The sequence below is a fragment of the Eretmochelys imbricata genome, chromosome 3, assembly GCF_965152235.1.
Source record: "Eretmochelys imbricata isolate rEreImb1 chromosome 3, rEreImb1.hap1, whole genome shotgun sequence".
NCBI lineage: Eukaryota > Metazoa > Chordata > Testudines > Cheloniidae > Eretmochelys > Eretmochelys imbricata.
The window spans coordinates 80273049-80287385 of NC_135574.1; the positions used below are offsets into that span (position 1 = coordinate 80273049).

The 14337-nt window shown below is 39.5% G+C and overlaps 1 protein-coding gene across 2 annotated transcripts in view; it reads right to left on the reverse strand.

Annotated features, from left to right (window-relative positions):
- Positions 1-14337, reverse strand: part of HACE1 (HECT domain and ankyrin repeat containing E3 ubiquitin protein ligase 1) — a 93200-nt gene that overhangs the window by 61778 nt on the left and 17085 nt on the right. For both annotated transcript variants that reach the window (XM_077812871.1, XM_077812870.1), the window contains exons 6-10: positions 13395-13526; positions 12259-12341; positions 9383-9479; positions 5748-5849; positions 2716-2822 (exon numbers count right to left, since the gene is read on the reverse strand). In XM_077812871.1, the coding sequence (XP_077668997.1) occupies positions 2716-2822; positions 5748-5849; positions 9383-9479; positions 12259-12341; positions 13395-13526 (521 nt within the window). The remainder of the gene's footprint in view (positions 1-2715; positions 2823-5747; positions 5850-9382; positions 9480-12258; positions 12342-13394; positions 13527-14337) is intronic.

Here is a 14337-nt window from a genome sequence, read left to right on the forward strand (position 1 = left end):
TGAAAGCAATGAAATCTGGTAAACTTTCCTGTAAAAAGTAAGAGGTGTTGTATGCCAACAACAAGATTGCGTGAAGTAACAAAGAAGGTCAGTGCAAGACAGAGTTAGCAAGTAGCTTACAAGGTCTGAGGTAAAACCTATATCCCACCACACACTGTACAGCAATGAAAGAAGTAGAACACCAGAGGAAGAATGGACTGAGGTGGAGAAAGGTGCAGGAAAGATATTGCCAATGGCAGGAGCTGCTTCTCGGAAGTGCTCCTAATAGCAAATTCAAAGAAAGAACCAGCTTCTTCTGGGTGTCAGCAGACATATCCAGAGGCAAGATCCTACCAGGACATTTTAGTAGGCTTACAAAGAAAAATCTTCTTTAAATGGAGTTCTCTAACGTACAGGGAGCCAGCATAATAATTTGACACTAGAGAAGTGAGTACACTTGTATGCAAGACTACTGACATCCACTTTTTGCACATTAGTCTGAAGAATGGGGACATAAGATACTTATACGGGTGTTATTAAAGGAGCAAGAGGAGGTGAGGGAATGGATGAGGATGGCAACAAACGAAGTTGAGGCAGTGGCATAATAGCCATACAGGATCAGACATGAGGCCCATGTAGACCAAGATCCAGCCTGCAATAGCAACATGATTCAGATGCTTCAGAGGAATACTTAAGACAATGCTGTCAAACAGCAGAAGCCTGATTTGTGGAGTAGCTAGATGCGAGAAGAGAATTCAACTTAAGGAAAATGCTAGTGTTAGACAGCAGAAGCAAAATGAAGCATGGGAGATAGGAGTACCTTGTATGTGAGGATACTCTTGCCTTGCAGAAGCAGCTATGTTAGGGCAACATTTAGCTGAAGGAACATGAAGCAACAAGTTATAGCTACACTGTATCAAAATGGTAGACATGGCCTGTAACGTTACACCCAATATTCTTCATAGAAATATTGTTATGATATGAATATAGCATAACAAAGATATGTTTTATGCAAGAGGAGTCATGTGAGATTAATGGATAGGTTATGATTTACTGAATGTGATTATCCAGTGCATATGCAGGTATCATTTCTGTACCTAAAGTTAGGAATATGGACTATGTAACTATTACAACTGGGTGTTTTTGGAAGACACCCACCATACAACAGGCCATCACATTTGATGGTCCATTAGGCAGAAACAACAAGACTGAAGATACTAATCTCTCTCCTTCCTGAGAAGCATCCTGGGACGTAGCTGTGACGCTACCAGGCCAGGTGGCCTTGTCACTTGATATTAAACATTATCTTGGACTTGTAACTTTCCACTAAAAGAAGGGGGGTGAGGGGGTCTGTCAAGTTGGAAAACAAAAAGAGTCCAGCCTTATGTAAATATTATTGAAGGGTGGGGAGGAGGGCAAATGGGACTCTACTCCATTGCCTGCCTGCCCAAGAAGAAAGACAGCTAAAAGACACCTGAAGGGATGGCAAGGGGGGAGTCCAGACTGAGACAGTGGTCCAGTCTGAAAAGAGGTATAACTGGAACTCTAAGCTACAGAAACTTTGCAACCTGCCTAAAACAACATTTAGAGTAAGAAATTACATTTTGTTACCTGTTTCTTGAGTGTATTAAGCTTAGCTTGCGTATTTTGTTTTATTTGCTTTGTTCTGTTTATCTCTTATACTCACTTAAAATCCACCTTTTAGGGTTAATAATTTTTTTTTGTTTATTATTAAACTCAGCTTGTGCAATTTCTAACTGGGAGGGACAGGGGGGCAAGAAGTTGTGCATCTCTCTCTTCACATTGAGGTAGAGGGTGAATTTTTATGAGTTTGCATTGTACAGATCCTTGTATACAATGCAAGTCAGTATTATTTTGGGGTTATTTCCGAAAAGGGGTGTACACGTGAGTGCTTGGTGAATCCTCTCACACAGAGCTGACTTCGGTCTGTGTCTGCAGCTGGGTGTGGCCCTACATGTGTGTGTGGAGCCCAGAGAGCTGAATTCAGCAAAACAGAGAGAGGGATTCCAGGCTAGTGGAGCAGGAGGCGGGGCTTAATACATCAGATGGCATCCCAAAGGGGGTCTAACCCATCACACAGTCATTAAGGATTCTAAAGACACATGGTTGAGTATTATCAACATAGGTACATAAAAATCTTAAAATTAAAAAGGTACAAATGAGATGACTAGGGAATAGGCAGCAGGAAAGGGCCAGGAGATGATGTGTCTTTCACAGCTCGGCAGACAGCTTGTTGAATTTGGATGATCTTGACACACCAAACAAAACGCATTAGCCCATAATAAACCCATCCTAAAGATCTACTTACCTTAAATCTCAAAGAATGACTATGGACCCCATGCTTTGCAGCTTACTACCTGACCCTAATCTGCCTTTTCAAGTGAAAAGAGGTGGCAGAAAACTCCACTAGATCCTAGATCCGTCACTACAGAGCCCCCAAAATCATAATGCCTACCTGATCTCCACTTAAAAAAAAAATGCACTGTTTCTTTTAAAGAGCCTTTTAAAGAGATTCGTTTAAAATGCAAAATGAAAGCCCCACTAGGATGGTCTTTCTTCATATGTTTCTACCAAGTATGACTGATATTTGTCTTCATGCCAGTCGGGCAAGAAATCAAATGAAAATAAATATTCTGTTCTTGATATAACAAGTGGAACTAAGTATCTTTAAGCATATTTTTCATTACTGACCTACTTGCATATTTTGACACTTACCTAAGTAGTTTGTGACCATTTGTTGTAGCAACTTCAGCAAGGCTTGTTAGGATCTTAAGGTACTGGCTTTCACTCTGCTGGGATAAGTGTTCTAGAACTTGCCGTAACTGGATATGGTAAAATAAAATAGATAACATGTTCTATTACAGATTAATCCAAAATAGAACATATAGCTAGGTGAGGCAGGAAACCCATAGAAACGGTAATATGTATGTGCCCAACCATTTCATAATTAGCACCTAATACTCAAAAAGATCTTTTAAACTGAAAATGTATTCAAAAATTTATTTTAGAAGTTGGTTTTTGTATTATAGGACTTGAGAATATAGCATGAATAAATGCTCTGAAAGTACTAATAAAAAAATCATCATTATGCAAAGTGCCATTTTTTTTTGGTATGAAAATCCATCAAGTACATTTTAGAATTTATGAACATGTAAGAAGGCAAATTCAAGATTAGCACAAGCTTCATCACTCTGCCGATATGACTAAGTTTCTTGATTTGTTCCTTTGCTGCCCTATAATGTTACATTGATAGCCTGGCTGATCCCTAACTTTCACTACCTCCATTCTTATTCAAATAGTGATGAGCTCCAAAGTCCAAATTGTGCTAACCACCAGTTCTTTAAATTCATTCTCTCCTCTTCCTTGCTAAACAACTTTACTTCTCCCAAGCAGACTTATCTTGCCAACAACCAGAATCTCTTCTCTACCTTCAGTTCCTCCTTTCACCCCTCATCTGCACCCTTCACTGTCCAGGACCTTGAAAGTTTTCCCAGTCACAAAAATTCTCTAACTCTTCTATTTGTGCTCTTCACTACATCCTTTCATGCCTGCTGTCATCCCTTGTTACTTTTCCTATTCCCTTCTCTTCATGCATATTTTTGCATCCATCCCCCTCCAAAAAAACCTGTTCCTCAAACAAACTAAAAAAACCTTCAGCCCTGCTGAGCTCACTTTCAACCCCCTTCTTTTCATACACACCCCAGCTGCAGCTTCTTGCCTTAATGCACACCAGGGAACTTCTGGTAACCATTCAAATGAACAGTGGGTCAGGCCTACCCTCCCGCAGGGAGTCTTTGGCACACCACAGTCTTCCGTCAGTTTCCAGTCCTAGCCAGCTTTCTTGCATGATGTGGTAGCTGCCAGCCTACTCTCATGCCAGGTCAGCATCCAGTTGAGCTGTGCTTCTTCCTTCCAACTCCTCCTTCCAGCCTGACACCCAGGCTGACTGGGGTCACTGAAGCTTAACAACCCCTTCCTAACGCATATGGGGTTTGTATACCCCATCACAGCTACTTTATTCTCAGGACCCAACTTTGGGGTGGGTTGGGTCACTGACCCTGGCGCCTTGCTGAGAGGGGCACTTTCAAAGCAGGATGTCCTGTCCCTCCTCCCCCTGGCTGCTCTGTGGCCATCTGCAGCTGCTGCTTCTCCTGCCTCTACCTCAGCTTGGAGCTGCCCCGGCCAAGCTGCTCCTGAGAACCTCCTGTCTGCTGTGCAGAGCACAGGTGGACGGCTGATGTTGGGGTGTTCCCATCTTCCCACCGTGTACCCACTCTCCATTGAGCTGGGGGGGAGGGGCAGGAGTCTGTGCTGCTACCAATTTCACAACCTGAAGAACATGTCAGTGACTGTGAAATAATCCCTTCCCAGTGAAATCTGATCTCCCTGAAATTAGCTGGACTGCAGAGGGACAGGACTTGTCTTTCCCCTGCACAGCTGTTACCAGAGGGAGATCAGTCCTACCTCCACAGCACCCTCACTTCTGCGCTACAGCAGCCCCAGAGCTGGGCTGGGGGCTGCCTCCCCCCAGCAGCTCCTACCCATGCTCGGATGGGCCCGGGCTGGGGGCTGCCACCCCCCCCCCCGCAGCCCCGTCCAAGCTCAGGGTGCCCTGCCCAGACTTGGGGCTGCCACCCCCCAGAGCTGCTCCTGCCAGGGCTGTAGGCAGACAGGCTCCAGCCGGAACTCGGGGCTCCTGACCCTGCAACTCTTGCCCAGGCTCAGGGTTGCCGACCCCCCGCCCATCCCCCTCAGCTCCTGCCCGGGCTCAGGGACTTGGGCTGGGGGCTGCCACCTCTTGCTGCTCCAACTGGAACTAAGGGCTTTCACCCCCCATAGCTCCTGTCTGAGCTCCAGGCTTCCGCCCCCTCTGCCTGTGAAATTGACCAAACTGAACTGTGAATTTGGTAGGGCCCTAGTCATGAGTGGGAGCTGCCGGCTGCTGCTGTACTTCAGACTAATGAGTTCTGTGCTTAAAGAGACAGCTCACTATCTCTCTCTCATACACACACTCTCCCCCCCAACACATACTTGTATTACTGTTGTTGTTACTTCTTGGTACTTCCTCTCAAAATGCACAATGCACATATATTCTCTGTAACTTTATTCTTTCAAAGTTAGTTAAGGATTACAGTACTGTTATTTTACTTTATTGGTCTGCACATTTCATAATTTTATTTCTCTTTTATGTTTAAAATTCTTTGAGTAGTGAGTTCTAAAATGCCTGGCTGGAGTAATTATCATTACTACCTTTATTACCATATTGTGCTTTGTAATTCATTATTTAAAGTGGTACAACCAAATAATAGTATCCTTCTAGAATGTAAATTAGGTTTGTATTCACTTTAGCAGAGCCAGTTTAAAAAATATTAGCTAAACACATAACTTTAGACACTGTGCACATGGAGGTCACTTATTTTTAGTTATATCTGTAAAATAACTTAAAATTTGTATGAAAATAAATGCAGTTTCAAGTATGGTACTCATAGCAAGGATGGAGTCAAATGCTAGTGAGTCACGTACATGATTGTGATCAGTAAACAAATTCCAAAATAAATTAGGAAAATTCCCATTCTTAATAAAAGAGAAGAATCCTTAATCACATATGTTAAAATTAAATAAATACATTTTTAATGGAGTGAAAAACAATGGACTAAAATACAGTAGATAATGGCGCTAACAGAGTGTGTTAGAGAAAGTAAGGAGAGAGAGACTGATGTAGACACAGCATAGAAAATATGTATTACCATGTTTTCCCGTAGCTCTTCATTCTGTGTCATTTGAATAATTGCCTGGAAGAGTCTAGGATGATGCTGTATTAAAACTTCACAAGTCTCTCCATACCCACCCTGTAAGACAGCATTTTTAAAGCAAGAAACTATTATAAAACAATTTTAAGAACAAGTGCTATATACATCCTTACAGACAGGCAATCCATCCTCAGGGACCTATACTAAAGAGCAAACGCAAAAGACTCAAAGTCCTCATCTCAAAGTAAAGACTTGAAAGTTAAATAAAAAGTGAGCTTCAGGTGTTGAGTGGATTTTTTGTTAATACAGATAAATGAACATTCTTGTGTCAAGCATTAGTAGTCTCAGTTTCTCTTCTCAAGGTAATCAATTTCATCTTTGAAAAACTACAATAACTTTACATTCCAGCAGCCATTTTAACTGATAATTAAGAAGAATGCTGAAAACAACAGAGTTATACATAAATCATATTAGCTCCTGCTTTCACATTTGGTGGGTATTGCTATTCTAGCTTGTTGCACCCAGAAAACTAAATTTCCCAAAACAGGATTAAGATGCCTTAGTTAAAGATTCCCAAATCCCAAGCTCATGGGACACAATTTTTTTTTTATCTTATAGATCCCGGCAATAGGATAATCCCATAAACAATGTATAACTTTTTAAATTAAAATGAACAAGACAAGAAAATTGAAGTATTATGACTAGATATGCGCCCAAGACACAAGGTTTAAAAATGAACTTCCCAAAAGCTTCCCAAAATCTGGAGTTCTGAATTGTATCACATCACTAATTTTGTTTCAGGAAATCTACCCTAGATGACTTTTTGGATTTCTCTACCAGTCAACAGCACTTATGCTTCAGTTATATTTAACAGTATTAGAATATTAATATAGGTCTTTATAACACTCAGTTTCCTCAACAGTATCACACCAGCACAATCTTCAAGGTCCTGTGTCACAAACATCTTTACAGACAAAGCTCACTAGCCAGGACTCCTTTAAGCACCAGTAAATGACACTTTAGAAGTCGGCCAAGTATAATCCTCCAGAACTAAGCACTTGCACAAACACACCCCAAGTTCCTGTAAGCCCACAGAGGACAGTACTTCAGGTATCCAACTAGAGTCATGCCAGACTATGCTGACTGATGAAGAAAATATACAAAAGTAAGCAGCTACACATATTAGAGGAATCCCCAGCTTGCGTTCCTTTCACAGCTCACTCAACACAGAACTGAATCCAGGCAGAGTTTAGCTGGCTGACTATTAGAGCCTAAAAACTAGTCTCAGTTCTGCCATCTGATTTCTCAGATGTGGGGGGGAGGGGTGGAGGGAAGAGAAGAAGAATATATTCAAAATTAAATGCACCAAAGGATCAGTAACCACTCCCTTCTCATCACAAATGAGTTGAGCTACCAACGCAGAACTATTAAGAGTGAGCAATAAAAATCAGTAGTGATTAGGAAATATAGTTTTGATAACTATATAAGAAAGCCACATGCTAAGGATGGCCTAGTGTGCTATTTTAAAGGATATAAAGTACAAGTGAGTTAAAAAAGAATTGGGTAAGTTCATGGAGGACAGGTGGCTATTAGCCAAGATGGTCAGGGATGCAACCCCAGACTCTGGGTGTCCCTAAGCCTCTGCCAGATGCTGGGACTGGATGGCAGGGGACGGATCATTCAATAATTGTTCTGTTCATTCCTTCCGAAGTGTCTGGCATTTACCACTGTCAGAAGACAGGATACAAGACTAGATGGGCCATCGCCATTTTTATAAAGCCTCTAACTATTCTCTTCAGTACTGTCCTAGAGGCAGCAACATCCTTAATACTCTTTCCTATCTCTAGGATTCCAATGTATCATTACCCACTTTCTAACTTACACTGTATAGATTCCACCTACTTTTCTGGCAAATAACCAGCTATTTGTTTAATTTTTCTAATTAATGTCAACATTTTCCACTTACAGAGAATCTTGCATATGCTAAATGGTGTCACATGAGTTCTTCCAGTCTGATCTCATGTTTGATAAACTAAAAGACACTTTACAGGTTAAACCCGATTTGGAATTATACTAAGGTATGTTACTCCCTAAGGTTTTTGTAGAACCAAAAGAAATGCTAGCAAAAATGTAGACCAGGGATTGGCAACCTTTGGCACGCAGCCCGTTAGGGAAAGCCGCTGGTGGGCTGGGACGGTTTGTTTACCTGCAGTGTCTGCAGGTTCGGCCGATCGTAGCTCCCACTGGTTCACTGTGGTTCACCGTCCCAGGCCAATAGGGGCTGCGGGAAGGGCAGCCAGCATATCCCTTGGCCCACACCGCTTCCCACAACCCCCATTGGCCTGGGACAGTGAACTGCTGCCAGTGGGAGCTGCGATCGGCCAAACCTGTAGAAGCTGTAGGTAAACAAGCCATCCCTGCCCACCAGCGGCTTTCCCTGGCAGGCCACATGCCAAAGGTTGCCAATCCCTGATGTAGACTGAGGGAAAGCAGCGTACTGGAGCAGAGGGAACTGTGCCCAAAGTGATAGTAATTAAAGCCCGTAGACTTATTAGATACAAAGGTGATTCTAAAAGTGCTACAAATTGAGCAAGACATTTTACAGATTAATCTATTAAACAACTCGTTCAGAATCATCCCTCTTTAAAAGATTCCAGAAGCATGAATAGCAGAATTGCTGCCAAACACATGTAGACATTCTTTAACTGTAAGTGACCAGGCATGAATCTGTCTGTGCAGTCTTCAGAAGGTAGAAGGCAATAAGAGAGCTTGCCTAACTTTTAAAGATGACTTGGAAATAGTGTATTTAATATCCTGAATCTTGACCCTTTGTCTTGCCAGACAAAAAGAAACAGGTCACTGGAGTTACAAGATACTCACTAACATACATTCTATAAAACGTCTAGTTTTAATGACAAAACTAGATTTTGTTTTGCATGGCAGCTGAAAATATGTAGGAACAGGAAGTCATAACATCCTCATCCTTTTTAAAATAGAGGCCTGGATGTAGAGATTGCAATACCTTTGGAAAAACTGAAGGCTCAGCAGCAAAATCTTCATCTCCTTGAAAAGTTAACATCTGAAGTAATAAGTTACTCTTACGTAGAGGCCTTCGGCTCTTAGCTGTTATAGCAGTTTACACATGAACACCTAAAAGAGAATGTATTACCCCAAGATGATATAATTATGGTCTGAATAAATGTGGCCTTTAAGAAGAGACTAACTGAATGGCTGTCTGTTTACTTCTTTTAAGACCCTAACCTTGTGAGCAGCTATTTTGTGACAGAAGCATCAATCTTCTATATGCCTACCCTAATAAGAAGGTAATCTTGGTTGATCTAGATTATAGCAAGAATATACATTCTTCCTAATTACTCAGGAGAAGAAAAATAAAACATTTTCTAATGGAATTAATAGACAAAAAATAGCATATGTTGTGCTATTCTGAACTAATCCAAGAAGTCAAACCAAAAGAGTCAGGTGGAGCTGCTTCCCTGTAACTCCTCAAAAGAGGTCTCTGACCTCTAGGGATGAAGTCCTTGTTTTCAGATAGCAGAAACAAAGGAGGAGAAAAAAAATCATTCCATATCAATTGTACACAAAACACTGGTTAATGTAAAGCACATGTATACCTGTACACAGAGATCCAGTGGTGTAACTCCATTTTTGTCTGGTAAGTATTTGGCTCCTCTCATCAAAAGGATTTGTGCGGTGTCTCTTTGACCATGGCTGCATGAAACACAGAAGGTTTACCAAAATGTATTTAGCCCCTGAGTGGTACATGTGTCTACATTAAATAGCTAATTAACAGTGCAATACGTGTTCCTCCCAAACTTTGATTCCCAGCCCAATACAAACTAGAGACCAAATGCATAAAGTTACATTACAGAAATCCATAAGCAGAAGCACAGCATGGAAGATGACACCTCTTCTGGTCCCTCTGACATACTGCTAAGTGGCTGTTCTCCAGCCTGCTTCAAAGGTATATTACAAGCACTGGCCTGGCCTGGAATTTTTTGCCTATTCATGCAGGAACAGTCTGACCACAAGTAGCCCCTAGGCCCATTTGATGGTTCCTGAGTTTAATACAGTGCACAAGGAAAAATATAGGCATTTTTAATGATACTTTTACACTGGAAAAGTGTACTTAGAGAAGATGAGATATTATGATTCTTTCCAGATGCCTAGTAAGCTTTCATCCAATAAATTTTAAATAAAAGAATCACTTACATAATTTGTTTCTAACTAACCATGTTCTTACAATAGACTGTAAGGGTAGGAAAACAGAAGTTATCCGTTATTAAAAAACTCTTGCCAAATACAGCAATGTTAAATATACTATATTTGCATTAGTGTTTGAAAGATAGAACAGACCTATTCTGTCATCTAGTACCTCATCCTGACAGTGCAATAACATGGTGTATGCGTGTGGTTTTTTAACAATAAGTTTTTAGTGTCTAATCTAGATAAAAGTATTCAGAGTGATGGGCTTTACTACTTCCCTTGGGAGACTATTTCACAGTCTAATACATCTCATTGTCAAAGCTCTGGGTCAAGGAAACAATATAACTACTTTATGTAACATATAATCAGCTATTTTCTCGCAGCCAGTGGTGGCACATTAAAGACCAAAAAGCGGTAAGTATGCCACACATCCCATACAGTTGCACTTAAGAAAATTAATTTTCCAAGTAAATTTTAAAGGAGAAAGGAAAAATTAGATATAAGTGCTTCTATAGTCACCAGAATACTATAATAGGATGTTATATTATATTGGCGTTAGCCTTTATAACTGCTCACTTTTTAGACATATATCATCCATTACAGTAGTTTTTAATTCAGAATGGGTGAAATTCAGCCCTCCAGGAAGACCTGGCACAAAGACTTCTACACCAATCAAGGACTGTCTTTACTCTCTGCAAATGAGGCAGTTGCACAGAAGAGGATTACTTGGTTGACTACTACTCAAAACCAATTGGCCTAAAACCATGCATAAGAGCTTCCATTACTACTCCAGCTACAGAGGCTCTATGCTGCATTCTAATGCTCTAACCCTAGATTTGTTCAGCCCTTAAACATCTCCTACAAAGCCCAAGTAATGTGGCTTTAAGTGTATTACATGAATTTCATTTTGCAAATAATTAGTCTTAACCCCTGTATGCCCTTAAACATAGAAATTATTTAGCAGTCTTATTGGGGATATACACAATATTACAATGCAAATGGAATACAGAATTAGCATTTCAGGGTTCTCCCCTTAAATTTACCTGAACCAGGCAGAATAAACCAGGTTTATTCTCAACCGAGGATTTTTCATTGTTAGAAGTTACCATTGTACCCACCACACACTCCTTTCTTTTCTGAAAGGTTTAAATGCCTCTAATCTGGAGCAACTCAGCTGCTTCTTCTAATATCAATACCAGTCCCTAAATTGAGTGCCAGAAGACATTCAATTAGCTAGCCACTATTTATTCTCTCCTTCCCCTCTCCCCAACTGTCAGCATATGTCTGACCTCCAGCAGACCAGTCTCCCACAATCTAGCTCTTAGCAGGCCAATGGGTCAGCTCATTTCTCACTTTGTTTACATTTATAATTTCACCACAGGTGAACTATTTAACCTGTAATCAAAGCACCAGGATTACAGAATTGTAGATGTCCTAACAAACAGCTGAAAGGATCCAATTAGAATCAGAAGCTATTGGAAATTGAATTAATCAATGTAGAAAACAAAATTTCACTCCAATACAAAGTCTTTAGGACATAATGTGTATTTTATGACAGATTAGTTTAGATAGCTGATTCACTTTATGTTGGTTAGTTTATAATGGCATGATTTATAAAGGCGTATTTGACCATATTATAGGTTAGCATCCATTACAGCAATGATTCCAAACCATTTCCATTATAATCCACCTTTTTCACATGTTCAATTTGCAACCCCCTGAAATTTTTTTTTTTAAATGTACTGTTTAAATAAACTGTTTTAAAAACAGAACTGGAACACAATTAGTCTTCCAATGAAGTCTTAAACTTGCCACAGATATAACCTTCCTGGAAGTGTAGTACCATTGATTGTCTGAATTTTTTTTCCATAGTGTTGTTTGAGAATTGTATACAAAGAATAAATTGTATACCTAGAATATTGACCCAGTATACAAAGCTGGTTAAATACTGGTTATTTTAACAGCTTCCTTATTTTAAATCTAAAATTATGATTCATTAGTTTATTAGGGTATACCCTGGTACAGGTGTAGAAAGGTGCTTAGCCTGCAATATTGACAGACATGTATCTTATACACATGTGCATGTCTGAAAATGTTGACAAAATATTCAAATACTATACCATACAGCATTCCAGCAAGAGGGAGAGCTTAGACGAAATACATTCTTCGTTTTTGTATTTCCTGATTTGAGTTCTTTGCTATGGATTGAATTAGTGTAGTTTTGTGTATTTAAAAATTAAAATTTTAAATTTTGTACAGTATTAGGAAGTCAAACATACCATACCTGCAAGCAAAATAGAGTGGAGTTGCTCCTGACACGTTTGGCCTGTTAATATCTGCACCACTGTCTAATAAACACTGCACTGTCTTTTGGGTAAAGGAAAAAAGTAGCGTCAGAACCAGAAATTAACAAAGATATCACTTGGCTTGAAACTTAGTTTTATGCATCTCTCTTCAGTTATATGAGTACATTTAATTTCCAGTAATACATCTCAAAAGCAAGATACCTAAAAATTAGGAAAAGGATTATGACAGTTACACCCTGAAATGCTTTCGCATTCTCTAGTCTCTATTTCTAGGACTTGGCTTTTTAATTAAAATGCCTTTTATAGGACTTGGCCATTCTGTAAGACCCCTGAAATCAGATTCCCCCCCCAAAAAAAGCTTATACTGACGTTTAAATATTTATCAGTAAATTGAGGTTAAAAAAGATATTGCCTTTTTGAAAAATATATTAAGAGGAAATTCTAAGTAAAAACAAACACTGTAAAGTATGAAAATGCTGAGCTAAGGTACCTAAACAACTTCAACTCTATCCCATCCACACGAGGCAGATGTGTCTATAATTATCAGTCTGATTACTAGCTGATGTCTTGAACCTTGTAACCCTTGACAGCTTGTCTTCAGGAGCCCTTTCTGGTGGTTCACAGAGTAACTTTCTGACCGCAGCAGAATGGAGAATTGGGTTGGGAAATAGTCCAGAGACCATTTCTTACTCAAAGTGGTCTATATCATTGGATAACAGGATCACTGTTCCATATGATCTTAAAAAAAAAAATTTATTTTAAAGGTCCAAATCTGCAAAATCTATTCTGCATGTATATGCTTAATCCTAATGCAAAATCAGTCCCCAAAAGTACAAACACTTAACTGTATCTGATTAAAAGTTGTCATATACGCTTTTCTGTATGTAGTCATTCTGACAAACATGGCTCAAAATACTACACATTATAGTGAGTAATGCATGAACAAATATTCAAGAACATTTAACACTACACCAATATCTGCAATCAACTATGTAATAATACATTAATCAATTGTATGAACAGCTGTAGGATGTGCATTAAATTATTTAAACTCTCAAAGGAGACTGCAGGTTTTAACAATTACAGTCAGTTCAAATGAGTTTTACGAACTTACTGTCTTGTGACCATTCTGGCAAGCCACGTGTAGCGCTGTCTGTCCCATTGCATCTTCAACATCTACGTTATTGACATGCTGTACAAGATCATGAAGTAGTTCTGTTCGCCCATTGACAGCAAGCCAGTGAATCTAAGTAAAAAAAAATCAAATTACTAATATTCTTAGTAGTCAATACATACATATATTTCATAAACACAAGTGTACAAAACTTAAGGCTATGGGGCCAAGATTTTCATAAAAAGGATCCTAGAATTACCTGCCTAAATATGCATCTAGAAGTCTAAATCTGTGCCTGAATTCACAGCAGCTCCCTTTGAACACGAGTAGATTGCAAGAATGTGTTTAAGAAAGGATCCTCAAACACCATACCTGCTGAGGAACGTAACCAGTAGACTGAACACCCTATTGATAGGCGGTACAACCAGAGGACAGAGTTAAATTTAGATTCTTGGACTCATGAGGTGCACGAGAGGGACTGGTGCCAGCTAAGACAATCAAGAATGTTTGAGGGAGGAGCCCTCTGCTTTGATATCAGAAGTCCACATTCATTGTTCAGGTCAGCAAAACTAGTAGTTACAAATATAATACCATGTGGTGCCACAACTTTACCCTCCTTAATTTCAAGTCAAAGCAGTTTGCTACAATACCAGTTACACAAAGGAAAAAAGTTAAAATCCTGTATAAAAGTGAAATTTTGTTATGTTGCCTGCTCACTGACGAAGGAGGTAGAAAAATAAAAAAGAACCTTGAGCATATAAAGTTGCATTTCTGAAAGTGTTTTATTTGAATCAAAGATTTTACTGTTTTAGAAATATTTTGATCAATTTTAATCACTGGTAAATTAACAGTTCCACAATACTTTACAATTATATATTAACGGGGACCCTTCCAGTTTTAATGATAGCCGAGCTCGTCAAACGCTTATCAGGCACAAGGTACA